Source organism: Trifolium pratense, linkage group LG2, assembly GCF_020283565.1.
Source record: "Trifolium pratense cultivar HEN17-A07 linkage group LG2, ARS_RC_1.1, whole genome shotgun sequence".
Lineage (NCBI taxonomy): Eukaryota > Viridiplantae > Streptophyta > Magnoliopsida > Fabales > Fabaceae > Trifolium > Trifolium pratense.
In genome coordinates this window covers 67,052,136-67,076,590 of record NC_060060.1, presented here as the reverse complement: position 1 = coordinate 67,076,590, position 24,455 = coordinate 67,052,136, and the positions used below count along the sequence as shown (strand labels likewise).

Below are 24,455 nucleotides of genomic sequence, written 5' to 3'. Positions count from 1 at the left end.
TACAAAACTTGTGCATGATAGACCACATAAGATGGATGGTTAAGGCAAAAGTTAATATCCATAAGTCCAAATTTATGTATGATGCATAAGTGAATTACAGCCACTTGATCATGGAATTTTTTTTGCCACGTGTTACGATCTCAAGTTGTCACCCTGTGAACCTGAGTCACAGGATCACACATCTCTCACTTCTCCACTTCGCCTTCTCTTCTCTGAATCGCCACCGTCTTTCTTCTCTCTATCGCCACTGTTATTCGCCGTCGTGTTCGTGTTTCTTCTCTGTATCGCCACTGTGACTTCGCCGTCGTGTTTGTTCTGTGTATCGTCTTCTCTGTCACTCAGAAGCTGCGATTGAATTCTCGAAATTGGAGATTCAATTTGCGCCTAACTCTAACAATATTCTAATTTCATCTTGGGATTATGTAAGTTTCATTTTTCCTTGTTAATTTGATTTTGTTTCTGATATTCTATTAGCTTCTAGGTTTTGATTTTTTATTAATGTTCATGATTTTTAAATTCATCCATGAATGTTGTTTTTGCCTGAAACCATTAGGCAAGTAGTTTGGTTTCACAAAAAAGACTATCAAAACCATTAAACATTTTAATTAGTTGGTTTTAGCTTATGTATTTTATTGTGTTGTAATGTGTGGGTTGATTATTGTATTTTATTGATTCTGATATTGCTGGACTAGAGTATGCAGCAAAGTACAAGACCTTGATCTACCTTGTTGGTTTAGCATCTGCTGAGATTATTGCTGACATGCCTAGCGTGAATCGATTATTCAGACATAAGATTGGTATCTTTGCAGCAGCTAGAATATATTCACTCAGTAATATGACCAATAGAGAGAGCTATGATGTATGAGGACAATTTACGACTATAAAAAATTCTAACTATAGCTGTTACTAACTTATTATCTATGTAGTTACAAAGACAATTATTTGGAAAAAATTGAATACAAGAGGGACTAGGATAACTTCCAGTAGTCCAATAGGAAGGCTCTTAAGAGAATCAGATGTCTAATACTCTCCCACAAGCTCATGGTAGGTGTGATTGTTGTAAGAGGGTAAGATCACACACACTGAGCTTGGACCTCATGACTTCAAAGTTCATAGGAAAGAGAGCCTTAGTGAGAATGTCAACATATTGATCAGCTGTGGGTACATAAACTACTTGCGGTTCTTTGTTGAGAACTTTTTCCCATATAAGAATGTCAACATATGTTTAGTCCTAGCATGTAGAACTGGATTATGGGCAATAGAGTTTTCTCTCAATTGGCCCTGATTCTATTACTGATGAATATATTCTTGTGTATTCAGTTTGTAAATGTTTTAAGTTCGTATTGATCTGTCACTACTACTTAATGCCATTGTCTACTAATTTAACTTATCTTTAATGTTGTAGTTACCATTAGATCAAGGAGGAGGTGAGGGTAAAGGTGAGGGTAAAGCTATGTACATAGATGCTAAGGGAACATTTAGGCCGCAGCGACTCTTACATATTGCAGACAGGTATAATGATTCTTTATATTGCTTTGTTGACCTGTGTCTGTGAAATGTGCATTTGATATTTATGTTACTTAATGCTACAGGTTTGGACTGAATGGTGCTGATGTATTGGAAAATGTTGCTTATGCTAGAGCATATAACACTGATCATCAATCACGGCTTCTGCTTGAAGCAGCTTCAATGATGGTGGATACAAGGTGTGACTTCTGATGGTTCCTTTTGCTCAGTATTGTTGAGATCTGGCAAATGGCAATTACATAATTTGTCTTTCGGATATGCATAGTAATGTCACAGACTAGGATAATTAGTATCATCTTACTTCATCACAGACTAGCATTATTACCAGTATAACTGGCTAAGTTTTTTTTTTCTCTTCTCACTTTTTTTTAGGCCTTGAGTTGTATTTATAAGATTTTTCCTTTACTAGTGATGTTTGATCTCAATTTGGTGATGTGCTTTCGATATCAAAATTGTTTTTGAGGCTTACGTTTTGATGGTTTATACACAGGTTTGCTCTAATGATAATAGACAGTGCTACTGCTCTCTATAGGACAGATTTTTCGGGAAGAGGGGAACTTTCAGCCCGTCAAATGCATTTAGCGAAGTTCCTGAGGAGCCTTCAAAAGTTAGCAGGCGAGGTAAAAAGTCCATGTCAGGCTTGTACTGCACAAATATCTTTATAGATTATAAACTAATTCATGATTCTTGCTTAGTATATGTTTGAGTTCTCTTAGTATATCTTTATAGCTAATTACTTGTTTGATTGTCTAATTGCAGTTCGGCGTGGCTGTTGTCTTAACAAATCAAGTAGTTTCACAGGTAGATGGTTCTGCAATGTTTGCTAGACCCCAAGTCAAGCCTATTGGAGGCAATATTATGGCTCATGCAACCACAACAAGGTTAGCTCTCAGGAAAGGAAGAGGGGAAGAACGAATCTGTAAAGTGATTAGTTCTCCTTGTTTGGCTGAAGCCGAAGCAAGGTTTCAGATTTTAGGTGAAGGTGTTTCAGATGTTAAAGACTGGCCAATTCGAGCATTGTCTGAAACCTTGAATGCTTTTTTTTGTTTTTTTTTGTGTCCTTTAGCTAGCTGTAAAAGATGATTTGAAACTATCTATTGTGTAATTTTGCAATAATGTTCAGTTTTGTTGGCCCCCATTTTCTTACCACTGTTCTTTTGGAATTCTCTTTGCATTTTGCGATAGCGATAATTGTTGCAGTATTGTAGCCAAGATAGATTGTTTTAGAAGAGACCCACTAGCCATTCAAAAAAAAAAAAAGACCCACTTACTGAACTTTTTGCAGACTACTACTTATGATACCTTTGAAGAGTCTTGGTTTTTCTTCTTCAGCTCAAGTCAAACTGTATAGATCATACTGATTCAATAAGATAGGGGTGATGGTAGTGCTTGGTTATTGATCATATTTGTTCTATAGTTTAAGGCGAAAATGGAAATGCATTTGTGAATAAGTGTGTACTATAGGTTGTGAATAATGGTTTGAATATTCAGGATTTAAAAAATATATTTTACTCTCATAGTCAATATTAATGGGTTCACAACACTGAAACCATTTAACAAAACCATTTAACAAGACTAATGGTTTCAGTGTATAACATGTTGAAACCATTTTACAAGAGTAATGGTTTCAGTGTACAATTTTTATTCAAAGCCATTTAACAATAATAATGTTATACTACATTCACTTATAATCTGCCAATATTGAGGATTTTAAAAATCTATTTTACCCTCATAGTCAATATTAATGGGTTAACAAAACTGAAACCATTTAACAAGACTAATGGTTTCAGTGTATAACATTAGTCAATGGATTATAAATATACTAGTAACTACTACTATTATTAATATGGACTAAGCAGTGTATAATTTTTCAAGTCAAGAATTGCGAGAATTAGTGTCATGTTTCTTTTACTTGTCTAGTTCTTTATGAATTATCTTTTTGGTGTGAAAGGTAAAAAGATTTAGGCCTTTTTATAGTTAAGACTTAAGATGAAAAAAACGAGAGTGACTTTGAGAGATGAGAGGAAATATATAGGGGAATTTCGTATTTTGTTTGAAAGAAAATTATTAAAGGAGGGAGGAGGAGAATGTTTGTGATCAATATTTTTTTTTTGTTACCCTCATAGTCAATATTAATGGGTTAACAACACTGAAACTATTTAACAAGACTAATGGTTTAAGTGTATAACATGTTGAAACCATTTAACAATAGTAATGGTTTCAGTGTATAATCTCTATTTAAAATCATTTAACAATAATAATGTTCTATTACATTCACTTATAAATGCCAATATTAAGGATTTAAAAAATCTATTTTACCCACATAGTCAATATTAATGGGTTCACAACACTTAAACCATTTAACAAGACTAATAGTTTCAGTGTATAACATATTGAAACCATTTAACAAGACTAATGGTTTCAATGTATAACATTAGTCAATGGATTATAAATATACTAGTAACTACTATTAATATGGACTAAGCAGTGTATAATTTTTCAAGTCAAGAATTGCGAGAATTAGTGTCATGTTTCTTTTACTTGTCTAGTTCTTTATGAATTATCTTTTGGTGTGAAATGTAAAAAGATTTAGGCTTTTTTATAGTTAAGACTTAAGATGAAAAAAACGGGAGTGACTTTGAGAGATGAGAGGAAAGATATAGGGGAATTTCGTATTTTGTTTGAAAGAAAATTATTAAAGGAGGGAGGAGGAGAATGTTTATGATCAATATTTTTGTTTTTTTTTACCCTCATAGTCAATATTAATGGGTTAACAACACTGAAACCATTTAACAAGACTAATGGTTTCAGTGTATAACATGTTGAAACCATTTAACAAGAGTAATGGTTTCAGTGTATAATCTTTATTTAAAATCATTTAACAATAATAATGTTCTATTACAAAACCATTAGACAAGTATTTTGGTTTCTCATAGAAGACTATCAAGCAAGTATATACAATCAAGCAAAGTAGCAATTGTAACAAAAAAAAAAACAAAGTAGCAATCCTTTTTAATCTTTCAATATTCCACTTGTATCATAGTATAAGGGAAACTAAAGTAGTAATCAATTTTATACTTTCAATTGAAAGATAGCAAAATTTGCTATCAAATTTGAAGCCTCGACATAGCATAGAATGCTGCATTTTCTTTAATCATTGTTTCTGCAAAGTGTTTTGGTTCTTCTTTTCTTGTGCTTTCTCCGATCTCTAAGTAGAAAGTCAATGCCTTATTAATCAATGTTTCATCAATAGGCTCTCCTACTCGTTGCCAATCAATCTGTGCCAGTAAATGAAAAGAAATCCATTATAGAGGAAAATCAAATGAGGCAGCGTGTTTTTGACAAAAATAAACAGAGCTTTCCCAAGAGTCAAACATAGTCTATTACTTAAAATGTGAATAAACTGCCCAACAGACATATCTCGAGGAACCAAATATCTAAAAACAGATCAAACAAAATAAGAGATTAGGCCCTTCAAATCAAAATACTTCAAGGATGCGTTATTGTTCAATCTTATATTTACAATAAGTGCAAAAGATCAAAAAGCACAACAGAAGCAATCCTATACTCCCATCATTGAAAAGAATTCTACAATATATCCTTACAATTAGGATTAAGCCTAAGTCAACAATGCTTGTAACTTGTAAGAAAAACATTTCCCAAATTTTATAAACACGGTCATATCTCTAGTCGATGCAAGAGTCTCAACACTTCTCTCACATTCAGGACTAGACATCTGAAGCATGGAAATCAAGTTTTAAGAACAAATCAAGTTTGCCATAGAGCAAAATTACAGAAACAAAAATAATTAGATTTTGAACCTGAGCACAATATTATATCCATTCTAACCTTCCTTTTTTCCCCCAAAAGTCCTCCTGTCCTAAGAAAAGCTCTATCATGCAAAAACCACTACTAATATTTGCACAACTTCTTTAAGAAAAGCATCAGAATTCTATAAAGCATCAGGTATCTTTGCATGTAATTGAATAGAAGAGTATGCATTATTGGTAAAACAGTAAGTATCATAAAATACATTCATAAATCATAATAAAGCCTAATGATGATTAAGTCAACAAACCCACATATTTACAGTATTCAAATGCTATGTAACATCGTCATTTCAGACTAGGTGTCCAACGCGACAATGACACCAGTGATTACTTTCAAATTATTTGCACAAGTTATGTAATACATACTAAAGCTGTACATACTATAAAGACAGACGATATTCACGTTCAAGCATATATTCTAGTTCAGCTACATTTGGTTCAGTCAATTAATCAAACACAACACATGCATAACTCACTAATTAATTAAAACCATAAAAGCATACACTATTATCAACAAACACAGTTCAATCCTCAAATGTGGAAACCATTCAAGTATACAAAAGTTCAAACATATACACATATGAGTAATAATCCACAATTCCAAAATAATCAAACCTAATTCCCAAAATATAATTAGGAAACCATTTAGTACATCCAATGGTTTTAATATTGTGAAATTAGAAAATAATCAAACCAAAATAAAACCTAATTCCCAAAATCGAAGTAAAAATCTAGCTCTAACATGTTTTCTTTTCACCATTTTGTGTTTGGTTCGTTCAAATTATGTATATGTTGGTGAATGACGATGAACTATGATGAATGGTTTTGAATGATGGCGACAGTGAAGATGATGAAATGTGATGAACTGATGATGAACGGCGGCGACGTTGAAGATGGAAGGCGTCAATGGCGACGGCGAAGAGGGAGCGAGTTTTGTTTGATGATGAACAAGCGATTTGTTTTGTGAAATGTGAACCTTGCGTACGTGGGTGAGGGATTTGTTGGGGTGTACGAAGCAATGGACGGGGTGTGCTAAGCAATTATCTTGGGCTTATGCACGGTGCAACCGGACCCGGTGGTTAAATATTGCATTCCTACCAAATCTTATCATACTCCTCCTACACCTTATCACATATCTTCTTCTTCACTGAGTTCACACTCTCTCCTTGTCTCCCCTTACGGCCTTACCCATTGTTTTTTTGTTAATTTCTTTATTAAAAAAGCTCAAATAATTTGACCAAAAAACAAAACAAAACCTCAAATAATATTAACTCATCTTCTATCTCCAACTTTATCTTCTTCCCATCCAGACCTGGATTCTACCTCCGCTGTGTACAGTCATGACTCACCCACTTGATCTGGATGGTAATAAAGGTTCCGGTAAATAATAATAATAATAATAATAATAATAATAATAATAATAACTTGCTAAGTTTCTTAAAAATAAAATACTTGCTAAGTGGGGAAGATTAGGTGATAAAATGAAGACATAAAAAGATTAGGTGATTACTTATCTTGTGGCCGAACTAAATGTTAACATGCCCTTTTTTCTAAGTACCTGATGGTTAAAACTAAAAACAAATAATATGACATTGATCTTTATGCCTATGTAATATAATGAAACTTCTGGTCTATTCTTCAATATTGGTTTTGCTTCAACTTAATAAGAGGATATGGTTCTATCTCACTACATGAGCATAATAAGTAATTGCATACAAGCTCAACATTTTTCAGTTAATAAGAGAAAAGACAAGTCAAAACTTGAAATTGAAGGTCTGTGAGTCTGTCCTTGGGGGAAGAAAATAAAGATGATATGGTACTCGATTTTTACAACTTGAGTTTGGTAATATCGATCTTCGCGCGAGGATATGTATATGCCTCGTAGTTAATATTTTGGCCCAAGGTACTCAATTTCGTGAATGCTGTTATCAGATCAACCTGAAAAAGATAAGAAAACAAACAAAAAAAAAAAAACAAAGTGAATTTTTGTTAACCAAACAAAAGTCTCAGTGACTGTTTTGTTTCCTTTGGATAGATAAACAAACCTACCTCATAATCTGTCCGTGAGACAGTTTCACGGCTCCGTTGGTATTTTTGTACCCATGGAGCAACATCCGGATCAGATGCCAATAAGGTCTCTGTTGCGTCCTGATCAGGACCTATGAATGCAGACAAGACAGCCAGCTAGCCAAATAAAGAAATAAAAGAATTAGTAACATCCAATGTTGTCAATCGTGAATGCGGAAAATAGCTTTTTGTACAACTTGGTAGCATTTTAAAATGGAATAGCCAAATAGCTTTTATCATTTTATAGCTTCACTGGAGAGGGGAATTCTTGTGTCAGTCTAAGTAGAACTTTGTAGCATATATATACAAATATCACAATTTCTACTTTATATACAGTTGGCTTCTCTGATCATATACGCCTTTCAAAATTTCAATAAGAAAATGCAGTGTTGTTAGATAGCATAACAGAATTTGAACAAATCGCTATTGTATCATGGAACACTGTATAGTAGTATTGTCAAATCACCGCTATTTTGGTGCAGACAAACCACTATTTTATGTGATCCGCAATTGACAAGAATGAGCAAAAATAGTGATAAAATATGGGAAGTACCTGGCGAGGACCCAAACCTACTGCAGAAAATTTATCTTTCATTTCCTGAACACTTGCTTTCTCCCAAATTGGAATTCTCCCCTCTGGATCTGGCTCTTGAGTATCAGCCCTACCGAATTGCCTATCGAACAAACCCCACTGATCCACAATGAAAATTGGACATGTTATATTACATGCCTAAGCTTCTTTTCTTTTAACAGAAATTGGGAAGAGGGAAATTATTATTATAATTTAAAGTGATACTAAAGAGCACTTTATAACCGTCTTCGAGGGATTCGAACCCAATCCCTTAAGGTTACATCGTCATAATCTTATTTATAAAGCTATCATAAGACATTACTGTGTATAATTATTGATAAATCAACAAACCGCATCTTTGTCGAATTTTCACTTAAAGATACGCAGATTACCAATGTACACAAAATAGAAAATACGAAAGAGGAACCTCACTAAACATAGAAACTAAGAAAGAATAATAGATTAAATTGACCTTGATCAAGAATTCATAAACCAACACACAAGGAAGACTTCTAAAGCTAGGGGAAGAGATTGAGTTATTCTTCCTCCGGACTTAATATGGAAAGATATATATGTATTTAGACCAAATACATATACCATTTTTCATGTATTTAATATTGGTATGTTCACATGATTATGTATAAACAAATAAGGCAAAGAATAATCTATGTGTTAGATCATGCTTCAAAGAACCTAAAAGCTACAATGAAGATTGTCACCAATCACCATAACCATAAACATATTATTAAGCCAATTTTGGGCAAGAACACATGCACAAAATAAAACCTGTCCATTTGATCCATATGCAGTGTACAGTAAATTCCCTTTCTCCACATTTCCACCGCATTTGCGAATTGCAGAAGCTAAAAATCTAGCCTTTGTTGCACTTTGTGCTACAAAAATGAAGTCAATAATAATGTCAGTGGAATTTGAATATATCTCCACAACTTCTAGTTAATTCTTAATCACAAGTTGATTTCACAAAAAATGGTCATAATAATAATTAACAGACATTTTGAACATGTATGTGTAGTATGTATTGTTAATAAGTATTAAGCTTAAAAAAAGAAGGGATAAAATGTATAACCTGCATACTGGATGAGATCTGCATAGGAAATGGGTCCACCTTTGGAATACGAATCTATCTCTTTTTTCGCTTCCTCTATGAAGTTCAAGGCTTCAGAAAGCCCCTTGTTTTCAGGTCTACTTATTTCTGAGCTTCACACAGAATTATTAAACAAGAAAAACAAAAAATTATTATGGTTAATTATTAGTCAGCAAATATAATGCATACAGGCAAAGGAAGAAGAAGAAAAACTTGCAAGAAAAACCAGAAATTTAAGATATACTAACAAGTACGGTATCCAAATTTTACTTTTTTGTATCACCTATAGAGAATTAAAGAATCCATCTATGGTTATATATGTGCTAATATCATTGGATTTAAAATATATTTGGCTTTACCACCTATATATCACTGTCTTGTGAATGTTAATTCCAAAGAAAAAGATACCTGAACCTTATAGAGCCATTTGGGCCACCCGTTTTCGTTGCCTACAAACTTAAGAAGATTCCAATCAATATTTAACATAAATGATGGAAAACAGATGTGTGTTCATAAATTGCGTATGCACGCTCTAGTGCGTGCGCGTGTCTCACCTTATCATAAGTCAAAGCATCATTTAGAGCCAGTGTTAGTATGGATGGAACAAGATCAGGTTTTCCTGAAGAGATATCAAATGTCAAATCAGATTATATCCTTGTTGGAAATTCTTTTCTCTAGATAGAAAAATATATGTTCCTAAGGACTTTTTTTTTTTTTTACTCAATCTAAGGAGTTTGATAAATGTATAATCTTATCTACAACCATAATACTCTTACTGTTATTAGGTAAATTCAAGTCAGCATAATATACCTTAATGGCTGTATAAAGTGTTCCTTTAATTTGAGCTATAAGAACAGAAAGTTAGAACTCTGCTGCAAAGAAAGATTAGTCCAGTTTGACATGGAATTGTAAATCCAAATGATCTTACATTGAAATTCAGAACGTTGTCTGCGTTCTATCAGATCAGCAGCATTAGCTTTTTCAACAAGCGATCTAGAGCTTGTTATCGATTCCTACAAACAGATACAACTGATCAAAACTCGTCATCAAATCAATCTTATAAATTAAATAATAATAATAATAATAATAATAATAATAATAATGAAATATTAATTGTTTGGTCGATCAAGATCAAAATATGATGGCGCAATGTGTCAGCTCAAAATTTACTACCTAAACTAATTTGTTATGATATAAACATAAAGTTCGATGTTCTTCAATAACCTCACTTGGTTTTTGCTAAGAGAATTATTTGAGCAAAATTATGAAAAATCTTCTCTTGGTTACAATAGATGAGCTGCAAAACGCTATGAGAAGATGGAATTTGCTTCCTCTAAAGCAAGTGATGTACTCTAGCAGGAAAAGTGCAAAATCATAACCGTCAATGCAAAATCATAACCGTCAATTCGTATATAAGAGACTTGAATCTATTAAAACATAGTCCACTGATTTTCATGTTAACAATCATAATTCCACACTTTATCCTAATTCCTAAAAAATACATCCCCTTAGGGAAGCCAAATCCAAGAAGACGAGTTTTTCATAAGTTCTAGGATAAGCCACTTCAAGCATACAAACAAATAATTATAAGGAATTGAAGCTATATGTAAGCTCTCACTTTCTTATTTCTTATTAGTTAATTTTTTGATTGATTGGTTAATCATGTTCATTGTTGTTACAGTATACCAAGAAGTCTTACCCTACTTGAAAAAACGGTGTAGCAAACTTGAGGTTGAAACTTGAAACTTTGTTTTCAATTGCACAAATTTTTCTTATAGAAATAAAAATGAAATAGGAAACAAGTTAAACTAGTAATTTACAAGAATAATAATTTTGTTACCAACCACTCCAAAAAATGGCTCTTACCAAAGCAATGGTAACCCCAATGCATTTAAGAACGTCTCTTCGTCTCCAACGTAACTGTTCTTCTTCATCAGTGACGCCAGTTTTGATTTTAGTACAACAAATGGTCACCTAACAACACATTTGAACAAACACTATTGATAACTAAGCAACAATTGCAACCAAGATGATTGAGTGAATAATTGGAATCATAGTGAGTTTGATGAAATCGCAATGAAACCATGAAATGTTAGGACATTGTAATGTGAATGAGAAGACTTACAGAACGAGGTTGGCATCTAGTTGTGGCTGTTTTTGGATTATGAGAACCAAGTGGAAGGAAAGAAGGAAGAGTTGAGGTTGAGAGGAAAGAGACACCCATTGTTGTTGATTGCTGCAACTATAACCAAATTGTGATTGTTTGTTTGGTGTCTTTGTCTTTGGAAGAGGAGAGATTGAAAAAAGGATCATGTAATAATGTAAGATGTTTTCTTTTGTGGTTTGTTTCTGGTCACTTTATGATAACATACATTATCCACTTTCATGTTTTGCTATTGGATTCTCTCTTATTTCTGCCTCAATCCTTAGATTTCTTGCTAATGTTAGGATGGACACAAGTGGTCCACCATGTATGAATGCTTAAAATAATCCAAAATTCCGACAACGACGGTCGATAATATTATTTAAAAATAAATATAACGACTCTTCTCATTTTTACGGCTAAAAAAATGAAATTATTAACGTTAATTCAGTACGAGTTACATATTTACTATACGTTGTTTTAATTAAACCGGTGTCAATTAAGTCATTATTTCAATCATAAAAATAAAAATAACAATTAAATTATACTTTCAAACATCAATTATATTATCAATAATATTTTAATTATTTTTTAAATATCGATCCATCGTGGACCACTTGAAGAAGTGGTCCATATTTGCCGCCTTCCATTTGTTACTGTAGCCAATTGTGTCATTTCAATTTTTACAACTAGGTACAAATAGGGATGGCAATTTGACCCATACCCAGAGGGTACCCGCAAAAATTACCCACAACGGGTAGGGTAAAAACCCACATTTTGGGTACGGGCACGGGTATGAGTAATTACCCGCAAAAATGAACGGGTATGGGTGCGGGTACGGGTACCTTAGTACCCACCCCGCCCCATACCCGCATAATATATATTTATTTATTTTATTTATATTATTATATTATAATATATATAAATCAATTTAAAACAATACAACTCTACTAAACTATTACATATTTTTAATAAAAATGTTTATTTATAACATAATATAAAAATAATGTGAATATTTAACATAAATATGAACTTTAACATAAGGTTAGTAATAATTTTGTTTATAATTTTTATTAGTCAATATTAAAATCTTTGAAATTTTTTTAATTCTATTAAAATTATATGATATTTTATAATCGATCAATTTATTTTTAGTAAAAATGCGGGTATCGGGTACGGGTTTGGGTACCTAAGTACCCATAGGGTATGGGGACGGGGGCAAAAGTTGTTACCCACGCGGGTATGGGGATGGGTACGGGTATTTTTTCAATCTGCGGGTATGGGGATGGGTACTATAGTACCCTACCCATTGTCATCCCTAGGTACAAAATTGTTTAATTTTTGTTAAGTACTAGATAGATTATATTCTCAATAAATTTAAAAAAGTAAATTTTTTCTTTAACATTTTGATCCTTTATTTATTATTATTTTTTTAATTTAGGTCTTTTATCTTTTATAACATTCACATATAAACTTTTTTTATCATCTTTTTATTAAAAACAAATACTGATTTTTTTTTAAATAACATAAAACTCATAATTTGGATGAATTTAGCATCTTCATATCTTCATCTTCTTCCTTAAACAAATCTTCATCTTTTTTAAACAAACAAAATGCTTATGAATCTAATGAAGAACAAATAAAATGTCCTTTTTTTTTTTTTATTTCTTAGGATGAATTTATGAATTTGAAGGATGAAGAAACTCCAATTTCTGCATTATTATAATTTTCAATTTAATTTAATTTTATAAAAAAATAATATTTAAAATTATTAATCTACTTGTCATTAAATAAATAAATAAATTAAAATTTTAAAAAAATCTACTTATTCATGCCACATCATTCATTTGGTTTAGGCAGACCGCCTTGTCCAAGGAGGGGCTAAAATGTTAGAATTTTAACATTGCAAGGGACGAATCGCAAAAAAAAAAAATTATAGATATTACATGGAGTAAAGACCTATTAACCCTTAAATTGTAATATGCTGTTTGGATTTAGCTTATTTTTGAGCTTATGAAAATAGTTTAGGCAAAATTGCAAATAAATAAACATTTATGTATAAAAGCTTATTTATTCGAATAAGTTATTTCTCATAAACTCAAAAATAAGTCAATCCAAACAGACCCTTAATAGTTAGTTGGTGTTGCTTTTGTTGTCTCTCTCTTTTTTTAAAAAATAAAAAATAAAAGAGACTTTATAAAAGAGCAAAAGCCGTAAAAAGTGGAAACGCAGAAACATTAAGATAAAGTAATATATATGTACCAAAAAAATTAAGATAAAGCAATATAACCACTAACTAACATATATAAGCAATAAACTAGGGTTGGTCTAGTGGTGAGAGGTTTGGGTCAGGTCCTGGATTTGATTCTCAATTCATTGTAAAAAAAAAAAAAATTCAAATTTTCAAAAAAAAAAAAAAAATATATATATATATATATATATATAAGCAATATAACCATAAAAGCAATATTATAAAAAGAAAATTAAAATGCTGAAATCACTTGAATAAAATAAATACTAGAGAATTTCGTATCCAAAAAATAAATACTAGAGAATTTACATTAAGTAGAACTACTTAGGATTTATCATAAAGAAATTCAATAACATGTATGGTTGAATCCCTGACCACATCTGAAAGCCTTTTTACCTCTATAAATAAGTCAATTAACAGAATGAATGAATCCAGTCTTCTCAAAGCTCCATCTTTCAAGAACTTCTCATCCCAACACATAATCGTATATATCAAAACCCGAATATGGGTTTTCTTTCCTTTTCTTTATTTTTTTCTTCAAAATCTAAATGGTTAATGGAAAACCGATACTGATATATACACTCTGCGGCCACACCTTCCAGCTGCACATACACTTCAATGCCTCTTACTTCGGCAGTTTACACAAGTGCCGCCTTTGTACTAATGGATTTTTCTAAGAAAAAAGTCATGTAGTATCTCATTTATTGGGCGATGTGAGAAATGTTTTGCAGTGATGGTTCTGTCCGGCATAAACAATCAGGTAAGGGATTAGCATAAAAGGTTTCTTCAGAGCGAAACCTGTCCATGCCCTTTGTTCCAGAAATTGGCCCTTTTCTCTTTCTAGGGGAGCCAAGTCTGCCACATAAAACAATTTTAAAATCACAAGCAGAAGTTCAACCTATTGTCATATAAGAATGAGTAAATTATAAACCAGACTTTTCAATCGGCGCCATTAAAAAAAAAAAAAGACTTTTCAAAGGTGAAACCAAACAGATAATATTAGAGATATGATCAAATTAGTCCCAAAATTTTCATGACTTGTGAATAACAAATATTGCAATTCCTGAGAAGGAAAAAAAAAAGGAAGAGTTTATTATAATTACATACCGTCTTCTGTGGAGATCAATAATCCTATATGACAGTTTTTTCCCCTCGGTCATTGTTCCCTGATCCAGTTTATCAAAGAGACGAACAAGGGCTTTCCTAATTAAATCAAGAGATGACAACAATCAGAACAGCTCTGTAAGGTATGAACTGGAAAAAGGTTAAAAAAATCAATTCTAAAAGATAAGTATCTGCTCCTTGAGTAAATGGAAGCCTTTACCTATCAGGAGATATTGATCTTCCACGCCCAAGAAAACGGCGATGACCTTCAACTGCTCTTGCCATGTTTCCAGAATAAGACTGTATAAATACATCACTTTCAATAGATACAATATAGTCAAGAGCAGCCATTTGAGAAGCATGATTCAGAAAGGGCTCAAGCTCCTCAACGGATGCCAACTTTTCCTGAAATTAATCACAGGAAAGTTAATGAACACATACTAATGCTTCACAGCAGGCTGTTGTTATCTCAGAATAGCAGAAGTGAAGAACTGTATTTTATTTTACTTTTAAGCTAGTTGAACATGAACATACTCCTGCTGTCTTATTAACTGTTGTTTAAGGTAATGCACACATCTTAAGAAAATGATTATTATACTAATCTCCGATGCAAATGATGTGTTAGGACTAAAATATTCTTGTACTTCCATTTATGATTAGCCAACCCTAAGCTATTTAGTCAGTAGCTAGATGCCACACAAAATCCCACTGTGTTGTGGTTGAGTAGCAGTTGCAGCACCAGCAATAGCGGCTAAATGGCGGTTGTCGCAGGTGCTACAGTGAAACTCTTGTAACACCTTCCTGTGTTCTCATTCGTCTCCTCCAAAACAGCTTCATCTCTCCTCCTTACCTCATGTGGCTTTCTGGCAATCCACTGACTTTCTGGCAATCACCCTCGCCTTGGAGATAGTGATTCCATTCCATTTAAGGGACCAATTGTATATATTTTAAATACTTAGATGAGCTATTTTAAACCATGGAGGCTAAAAATTATTTGCTTTATATTGGGTTTGAATAGTAATGAACTTTGATTATCAATTATGAATATGTCTTCAATCTTGTTTATTTTTTTTCTATATTTTAGATTAAATGGGTACGTATGATAAGCTTTTTGTATTGTTTCCCTAAACTTCGACGTAGCGGATATACCGCTACCCACTATAGCGGGGTGCTGGTGGCTATTTACCACAGGCTACATAGACCCTAAAATTTGCAACTACTCCCATTTATCCATGTCATGCAATAAAATAGCTTTAATCAATAAGAATTAACGTTGGAAAAAATATAATTAATAAAACAAAATATATTTCAAATAAGACACTTATGAGACGTAGTATACATTATCTTGCTTTTTAATTTTGTTATTAAGAGAAGCAGCAGTGCAAGGAGAAGCATAGGAGAAAAAGGTTTTTAATCCTTAAAATGATTTCAATAGTTTCTGGGCTGTGGTCTACTCTAGAAGTTGTCTGCTCATAACAACTAATAATTTTGACGTCGCAATAAAAGGTCAGTTCCTGCCACCGATAATTTTTTTTCTTTCCTCAAGAAAAATTAAACCTCTTATAGAAATCTTGACAGCATCTAAATAATTTGATAGAAATATGAGCTTAACCAAATACAGCATCTAAAATGTGATGTGAGAGGGAGCGTGGCAAACGTCTTGTTATTGAATGGAAAACTTTTATTTCAAAATAACAATCTTTTGATACTACATCTTTTTCAATTGAACCAATTGAATGTCTATCAGATATATATGCATATAATGAATTTACATGCTGAATCTTTCAAGTTGATATTGATGAGATACAGAATGCATTATAAAACTTCATATATTCTAAAAATATATCGAATAAAAAGGGCCCATCAAGCATGAACAACATAACGCATAACACAGTAATGCAATTCCTTACCTTGCTCATTAACAACGGATAACGTGATCGCAGTTCAGCCATATGGGACTCACCCCCATATATCTCTCCAGAAGCAATATATATCGGTGTATTTGATGGATATCCGAGAGCAGTAAGAAAAATTCCAACTTCCTTTGGAGTTAAGGGGCAAAACCCCCTGGACCTCTGTTCTACGGGATCAATATCTTTAACTTTCCAATAGGAAGTGTTCTCTCTACAAGTTTCATATACAATAACTTAAAAAAAATGTAAATGAAAAGAAATGACCAGTTTATCCTTCTGAAGATTCCACAGTTCTGTACCTGATAATCCGTAGCTCTTCAGCTTCATCTAGAGATAAATCGTGCGTGCACCCACTAAATGCAAGCATATCCTTCTCATAACGTAAATGCAAGGCAATATAAGGACCCAATGACCTCATTCTCTCCACCAATAACTACCAAGGACAAAAAAAAACGTATTAAAGAATGAAAACTACAGGAGTCATGGGAAAGTAGTAGATAGAAAACAAGAAATCAATCAATCAAGATATCCTCGTATACTTTTCCTATTTGTTCAATGTGAGGAGAGAAACGAAGAGCTTCATAACAAGCTCGGCAGCGAAGCTTCTGAATGTCTGGAGGTAGATGGTTGTTTGCCAACCGCGAATCGGATTTGGAAGCACGAATAACCTTAAAAAATTATAAATATTGATAATTCCATAATGTGTTAGAAAATAAGGCATATAAAAGAATGCTAGATAATGTAGAACTGTTTTCAGTTCCGCAATAGATTTTCAACATACATACTTGGTATTCTTCCCACAAGCTAGCAATCTCATTCTCATAGTAATCCATGCCAGACCAGCTTATAAATTGCTTGACCATTCTGGTTTCATTAACCAGTTCATTGGGAAGGTTCTTAACGATTTTTACATCATTAGCTAGTGAATCGATAAAATGCTCTTCATCAAAAACATCAGAGAAATTGCTGAAAGAAAAATCACAAAACCAAAACTAAAAAAGTCAACATTTGGTTTTGTTAATTAAGTAAAATCCAACATAAAGACAAACTATAACAGATAAATAATAGACTAAAAAGGAATTAGATTTTGTTTACCTTGTATCTTGCCAAAATGATCTTTTATCAAGTTCTGGAATTACAAGAGTAGCATTTAGGATACGAGCTACAGCTACCATATCACATATCTGCAGTAAATGGAGCATATTTTTAGCATCTAACAACAATGGAATATGACAAATTTAAACATGCAATGTCCTCCTCTCATTCACAATACAACTTCGGAAGAAAAAAGTTCAATATTGGATGAGTTGGCATAAATACTAATAACATGCATATGAGAGTAATATAGAGAAAAGAGAAAGATCAGACCCCAGAACGCATTTGGTTGAGCCCACCATTTGTATGAACTAAAAGATATCCTCTTGACTCAACAGGAGCTGATAAACATGTATTAATACGAGTAAGTACCAAACTAATTCATACTTGCAACTTGCAAGAAAGGTGTAAGTTTCTTACCAGTGTAATTAGGAGTAGGCTTTGTGCATGGAAGAAACCCACGATTTGATGGAGGCTTCCACAGCTTCTCATAATTTGAATCCCTTTTTGAACCATTCAACTGTCCAACCGATAGAGATGAAAACACTAATAGTGCATAACTTCTTTACATGATTTAAATATATCTACATGACATACATGATACACCAACATCTATGCATATGTGATACGACCAAATCAAACAAGTTTAAGGTCACACGATACATGAAATTCATAAACACTAGAAATGGGGATAGGAGAGGAAATAAACTATTGAACAATACATGTTAAGATAACTGCTTTTAGGTGATATGAAAACAGATTGACTTTTATGCATAATTAATTTTATGATAACTGCTTATACTATAAGTGCTTAATTATGTTATGTTGTTTATTCAAATATTGATATTTAATAAGCTCTTTGGTTGGCACAAAGATACTTTTCTTAGATGTAGGGTATTCTGTTTCTTTAGCATTTAAACAGATGATATAACCAAATCAGCTACTAGCCGGTGTTAACATGAAGAACCAAACCTTGGAAGTATGAAGTAGTGTTTTTGATAAATGGGGTGGAGCTAGCTCTTGAGTCCAGCTTTGCAGATTCTTAGTCTGTCAAAATTTGTAACACAGATGACAACAAATACAAAAACAAAGGAATCTTTAACTCACTAAAATATCAACCAATAATAACAAAACACAGTTTCCCTAAATAAATTAAGGATTTAATTCATATGATCAGCCAATCATATTGTTTGATCATTAAAACAATTTGACTTTCATTAAATCTAACTTAAAAGTCATACAAGAATCACAGTGGTATTGGCTTGAGACCTGGGAGTGTGCTCCTCTTGAGATCTGAGGTTCGATTCTCTCTGATGCCAGTTTGAGGGGTTAATTTATTATTCAAAAAAAAAAAAGCATCACGGTGAATCAAATCTATCTTCATAAATTTAAATATACTTGTAAGAAAAGACAAGTACATACCAAACTGAATAAAATTCCATGTTTGTTCAAGATTGATAGGCCATTAATAGCAATCTCTTTTCTTTTCTTTTTTTGACAAAATTAATAGCAATATCTTGTAATAAAATAAGCAATAACAATTGAAAAACCCCTAAAAATAAAACCAGTTATATGATCAAATTTAACAATTTTCTTAAGAAAGAAAAAAAAATTCCTTATAAAACAAACTTGAACCCTAAACAGTTTAATTTTTCTAAAATTAAAGGGAAAAAAAGAGAGACAAACCGTGGGGAACTTGTCATTGAACTTATGATCCTTAGAAGAAGGAACAATGTGAGGAACAGAGAATAGAGCCACAAAAGCAATTGAGAATATAGCTGCAGTTAACAACTTCCTCAACAATACCAACGAAATCAACTTCGGTTTCTGCATTCCACACACACTCTCGCTGTTTCAATAAATCAAGCTTCTGGGTCACTGATTTCACCCTCAAAATTAAAGCTTTTTCTTAAAACTTTATTAAGAAGAAGAAGAAGAATCAATTTTTGAACTGTGAAGTTATATGCAGCGATGATGTTAATCAATAATCTCTCCGAATGAGAACGGTTTTGATGAGTTGTTGCGGTGGGAAGAACAGGAAGACTACAAAATCGGATGGTTGTGTTTTTGGGGTTTCTAGAAATTTTGATGTCTGTCTGTCTGTCGCTTTACTATGGTCGGGTTTAAGAATTGTCTGACCCAGCACTACTGATTGATTGTGAGCTGTTACAAAGTTAAAAATCGGCTAAAATATTTTTGTTTTCATCCCTGTAAAATGAAATTATTTGTTTTCATCCTACAAAATTTTTTCTTTTGTTTTTAGTCTTTTTTTTTTTTTTTTGACAATTTTTATTTTTAATCTCTAGTGAGCAAAATTTTGACATTTTAATGTTAATATTACGACCTTTTTAGGTTCAAAAGAATCTATATTATCCATATTATGTCAAAGAGAAAGATATGGCGGTTATTAAAGACTCAATTTAAGAATGTTTTATCTTTTACTAGTAACAGAAAGCTTGAGTTGCTCCTAGCCAAACTTTGTGATGATGTGACACGTCTAAGAAAATTTCATGCAAAATGTAAATAAATAACAAAGTTATATTATCTCCTTTAATTTATTAAATTAAATCTAAGAAAAACTAATATAATAAAAAATAAAGAGTTAGTAGTCCTAATAAATAGATTAAAGCACTGAACCGAATATTTAACGATTCAACGATAAAAAAATAATTATTCCAACAACTGATACCATTAATTCAATTTTTCAAGTTTAAGACAACTTGAGCCAAATATAATAATTCGTTTTCGATCCTTTTCGAACAAAATACCGCCACCCCGTCATTTTTTCGAATTTAGAACTATTTTTTTTATAGATAAACTAAGAGCATCTAGGCATCAAGGATTGAGTAGAAATCTCAACTAAGTTGGCACATCTAAATGCTCTCATCCTATACCTATAGCTCATAATAATATAAATAAAAATAGGAAAAAAAAATGTACATGGGGGGTGGGGGTAGACCTTACCAGAAAAATAACCAAATTCAAAGTAGTACAAAAGACAACCCTACAAAGAGAATTCATAGAGAACTCTAGTTATCGGTTTGCCAAACTAATATCTTTCATGAACGCCTATTTTGGCTATAATCAGATACCCATGTACGAAGGAGACCGATATAAAACCACATTTATGACAGATAGCGCAAACTACAGGCACTACCATTTTACAAACTGTTGAGAAAGTAGCAACATTCGAATGGACAGTAGAGTGTGAGAAAGCGTTCTCCCAACTAAAAAAAAGTATTGTCCCAACCTCCAGTGTTATCTAGACCAATGGAGGCTGAAACCTTATACCTTTATTTGGTAGTATTGGCAGAAGCAATAAGTGTCGTACCCGTAAGGGAAGTAGGAACTAACCAAAGCCTAGTTTACTTCGTTTCAAAGGTCTTAGCCAGACCAGAGTTGAGATACAAAATGACTGAAAAGGTCACTCTCGCGTTAATAATGGCCGACAGAAAACTCAATAGATACTTTTTGTGTAACAGCCCAGGCCCCACCAACTTAGGTAGTATGAATGGATTGAACATGTATTTGAACCCCGGGGTACATGCACTACAAGAAAACTTAAAATTCTTTACCAATTTTTTTTAGGGCTAAAAAGCCTTCAATAATGCACAAAAAGGGTCAAAAATGCGTTTAAAAAAACAAAAAATAAAATCAGCATTATTAGAGGCTATGGGGCGCAAATAATGCACACCAGTTTTGCCAAAAGCTACATATTTGCAAAAAAGTTGTCATATACATTATTGAAAGCTTAGGGTCGCCAATAATACATGCATTACCGACGACTTAGGGCCGCCAATATTGCACCAATTTTGAATTCTCAATGCGGTTGCTCCTTCCCTCATCATAATATATATATATCCCTACTTCATTTCATTTCCACACTTTCCTTCTTATTCCTCTAAGTTATCTCTAAACCTAACTTCTCTCTAAAATTTCATTTTTCTCTCACATTTTTATCACTTCTCAATTTTTTTTCATTTCTCAATCTAAAAAAATGTAAGTGTTTATCTTTCACATTTTTACCATTTCTTAATTTTGAAAACTTTATTTTACGTCTTTATTAGTTGAATTTAATATGTATATATTCTTATAATTTGTTGTTACAATTTTTATTTAGCAAGTGTTGATATAAATATTCTCGTGGTCATCGAAGTTCGTCGGTTGGGAGCGCGTCAAGTTTGAATCTACTCGACACTCAAGTAAGTAATATAATTTTAATTTATAATAGTATGTATTTGAATTAATACTTAGTACGTAAATTTTAATTTTAACATAGTATGTTATTTGAAGTAATGTAATTTTAATTGACAAGAATAATACTTAGTATTTCATTTATTAATACTTAGTATTTTTTTTTGAAATAATAAACTATATATAAAACGAAAAATAGTATATTTAAATAAGAAAAGTGTTAAAAGTTTGTATTTTTGTCAAAAAAATACAAAAAGTTAGTATTTTTGTGAAATAATAATAAACAACAAAACGAAAAATATAATATTTAAAAAAATAATTTCTTTTTTTTGACTTAAAAAGTTTGTATTTTAGTTAAAATATGAAAAAATTAGTATTTTTGTGACAAAATACTTTTTTTTTTACTTAATAAGGGTCATCAAAACAACATGTAATTGAGGCAACAATTAATAAGAGTCATTGAGACAACATTTAATCGAATTAATATAGCCAATAAGAATTGTACTTAAGGGTCATCGAGACATCATTTAACAAGGGTCATCGAGACAACATTTAACCAAATTAATTTGGTCAATAATAATTGAACTTAAGAGTCATCGAGACTACATTTAATAAGGGCCGTTGAAGCAACATTTAACCGAATTTATATAGCCAATAAGAATTGGACTTAAGGCTTATCGAGGCAACATTTATTAAGAGTCATCGAGGAAACATTTAACCGAATTTATATAGCCAATAATAATTGGACTTAAGGGTCATCGAAACAACATTAAATAAGGGTCATCGATGCAACATTTAACCAAAGCTCATCGATGCAACATTTAATCAAATTTATATTGTACACCGATGCAATTTTTAACCATATAAGAATTTGCAGAGCCAATAGAAATTTAACTTAAGCGCCATTGGGGCAACAAATTACCATCCTAAAGTCAATAGCAACTAATATATTTTGAGTCAATATACCACCCAAATATATTAAATATACGAAATTTGCTATTTTACTGCGGAAAAATATCTGCAGGTATTCCTAAGGACTTTCCTGCAGATTTCACAATTAGAACTCATTTCCTCCGGAATTGGCATTTTCAGGAAAATTCGCAGGTATTGCCAAGGATTTTCCTGCGGAATTTTGCACCCAGACAACTTTCCTGCGGATTTTGGTATCTCAGGAAATTCCGCAAGTATTCCAAAGGCTTTTCCTGCGGATTTTGACCCAGTTTCCGGCGGATTTTATCCCTTCAGGAAATTCCGCAGGTAACTTTTATTTTTATTTTTTTAATTTAAAAATTATGATTAAGATAAAAAAATATTCAAATTAAAATATTTTATTAAAAAGTATTTTTTTTGTTAGAAATTTTATTTATTTACTAACGGGCCAGACAGGCGCGTTCCGCATCTGCATGTGTTTAACTTATGTTAAAAAAAAAACTTATGTCAAAAAAAAATATGCCTTATGTTGTAGTGAGTTTGTTAATAAAAGATTTTTGTTGAAAAAACAAAATGTGTCTTATGTTATGGTGAGTTTGTTAACAAAATATTTTTGTTGCTACTAAAAAAACAGGGATATTGTTGGTATTATGAAAATCTACACCAAAACTTATGTATCCTCTTTATATATAAATTATATATAAATTTATGCATAAAAATAGGACCAAAATATAACAATAAAATGATTATAAAAATTTTTTAAATATTTTTTTTAATTCTTTAAGGGGGCCGGCCCATAAAAGCCTGACCCGATAAGGCCCGACCCGGTTTTTACGAAGCCCGGCACATGTAAAAGGATAGGGTTAATGGGCCGGCCCGATAGCCCCGGCCCTTTTTGACAGCTCTATATATAATATTGAATAAATTTAAATTTATGTACAAAAAAAGAATAGATTTAAATTTGTAAAAGAAAATTTTAAAAAATAGAAAGTGTATTTTTATTAAAAAAAAAGAAAGAAAGTGTTTAATTTGTTCGATTAAAAAAAATTAAAACTTTTTAAGTTTAGAAAATTAAATTTATTCATTTTTTATTTAAAATAAAAAAGGCTTAATTAGTTTTTTGGTCCCTTAAAGATATTTTAGGTTTCACAATTGTCCCTTAGAGAAAAAAAGGTCAGTTAATGACACATCTGTTTCTCAATTGGTCCATTCCGTCAATTTTTTTACAAAAAACGTTAGTTTTAGTATACTGAATTGTGGATGTCATTAAGTGTAAGTGGTCCACCAAAAATCTTATTAATTTTTAAAATTTTAACCATTGGAATTTTTTGTTACATTTTGTCATTTGGAGTTAAAATTTAACGGAAAGGACCAATATGACAAAAATATATGTCTTTAAGGACCATTCCGGGCTTTTTTTTCTTTAAGGGACCAATCCGAACCTTTTTTCTTTAAGAGACCATTATAAAACCTAAAATATCTTTAAGGGAACAGCCAATAAAAAATTATAATAACCAGGTACAATGCCCTGAGTTAATCCAAATCTAATAGTGTACCAAAAAATCAAAAAATCAAAATCTAATAAATTCATAGAATAAGTAAAAATCCAAATCTAACTAACACAACTAGTAATATCTATATATAATCTAATCTAATCTAATATCTAACTAATACTCGTAACAAATAGTATATAACTTTTTTTGTATCTAATATCTAACCTTTTTT

General features: G+C 31.9%; 3 protein-coding genes across 5 annotated transcripts; 1 reads left to right on the top strand and 2 right to left on the bottom strand.

Annotated features, from left to right (window-relative positions):
• Positions 1-65: 65 nt before the first annotated feature.
• Positions 66-2,663, top strand: LOC123908236 (DNA repair protein RAD51 homolog A-like). Of its 2 annotated transcripts, none has more exons than XM_045958814.1 (5): positions 66-422; positions 702-1,512; positions 1,593-1,706; positions 2,018-2,147; positions 2,287-2,663. In XM_045958814.1, the coding sequence occupies exons 2-5, from the start codon at positions 1,454-1,456 to the stop codon at positions 2,608-2,610; spliced, it is 627 nt and encodes a 208-aa protein (XP_045814770.1). In that variant the 5' UTR covers positions 66-422; positions 702-1,453; the 3' UTR covers positions 2,611-2,663. The 2 variants fall into 2 exon arrangements, with proteins under 2 accessions (XP_045814770.1, XP_045814769.1); XM_045958813.1 differs by having other exon boundaries at positions 693-1,512.
• A 4,281-nt stretch (positions 2,664-6,944) lies between these two features.
• Positions 6,945-11,469, bottom strand: LOC123908235 (thylakoid lumenal 29 kDa protein, chloroplastic). Its single transcript, XM_045958812.1, has 11 exons — positions 11,226-11,469; positions 10,967-11,074; positions 10,029-10,113; positions 9,911-9,945; positions 9,655-9,720; positions 9,509-9,549; positions 9,083-9,213; positions 8,782-8,888; positions 7,978-8,115; positions 7,407-7,541; positions 6,945-7,295 (listed from the first exon to the last, which is right to left on the bottom strand). Exons 1-11 carry the CDS (start codon positions 11,322-11,324, stop codon positions 7,185-7,187), a joined length of 1,056 nt encoding a protein of 351 aa, XP_045814768.1. The 5' UTR covers positions 11,325-11,469; the 3' UTR covers positions 6,945-7,184.
• A 2,263-nt stretch (positions 11,470-13,732) lies between these two features.
• LOC123908234 (O-fucosyltransferase 7-like) lies at positions 13,733-19,788 on the bottom strand. Of its 2 annotated transcripts, XM_045958810.1 has the most exons (12): positions 19,293-19,788; positions 18,579-18,653; positions 18,027-18,126; positions 17,880-17,947; positions 17,607-17,695; positions 17,297-17,477; positions 17,051-17,179; positions 16,811-16,944; positions 16,509-16,722; positions 14,819-15,003; positions 14,602-14,697; positions 13,733-14,349 (listed from the first exon to the last, which is right to left on the bottom strand). In XM_045958810.1, exons 1-12 carry the CDS (start codon positions 19,437-19,439, stop codon positions 14,196-14,198), a joined length of 1,572 nt encoding a protein of 523 aa, XP_045814766.1. In that variant the 5' UTR covers positions 19,440-19,788; the 3' UTR covers positions 13,733-14,195. The 2 variants fall into 2 exon arrangements, with proteins under 2 accessions (XP_045814766.1, XP_045814767.1); XM_045958811.1 differs by lacking the exon at positions 18,579-18,653 and having other exon boundaries at positions 19,293-19,761.
• Between the last annotated feature and the right edge of the window lie 4,667 nt (positions 19,789-24,455).

Excerpts from the sequence above, each read along its gene's own strand:
- LOC123908236 (XM_045958814.1), top strand. The coding sequence starts at position 1,454 with ATGTACATAGATGCTAAGGGAACATTTAGGCCGCAGCGACTCTTACAT. Across the intron at positions 1,513-1,592 it reads CTCTTACATATTGCAGACAG|GTTTGGACTGAATGGTGCTG; the intron begins GTATAATGATTC and ends TTAATGCTACAG. Across the intron at positions 2,148-2,286 it reads TTCAAAAGTTAGCAGGCGAG|TTCGGCGTGGCTGTTGTCTT; the intron begins GTAAAAAGTCCA and ends GTCTAATTGCAG.
- LOC123908235 (XM_045958812.1), bottom strand. The coding sequence starts at position 11,324 with ATGGGTGTCTCTTTCCTCTCAACCTCAACTCTTCCTTCTTTCCTTCCA. Across the intron at positions 9,946-10,028 it reads ACAACGTTCTGAATTTCAAT|CTCAAATTAAAGGAACACTT; the intron begins GTAAGATCATTT and ends CTGTTCTTATAG. Across the intron at positions 7,296-7,406 it reads TCTCACGGACAGATTATGAG|GTTGATCTGATAACAGCATT; the intron begins GTAGGTTTGTTT and ends TATCTTTTTCAG.
- LOC123908234 (XM_045958810.1), bottom strand. The coding sequence starts at position 19,439 with ATGCAGAAACCGAAGTTGATTTCGTTGGTATTGTTGAGGAAGTTGTTA. Across the intron at positions 17,948-18,026 it reads GCCTACTCCTAATTACACTG|CTCCTGTTGAGTCAAGAGGA; the intron begins GTAAGAAACTTA and ends CATGTTTATCAG. Across the intron at positions 17,696-17,879 it reads TCAACCAAATGCGTTCTGGG|ATATGTGATATGGTAGCTGT; the intron begins GTCTGATCTTTC and ends CATTTACTGCAG.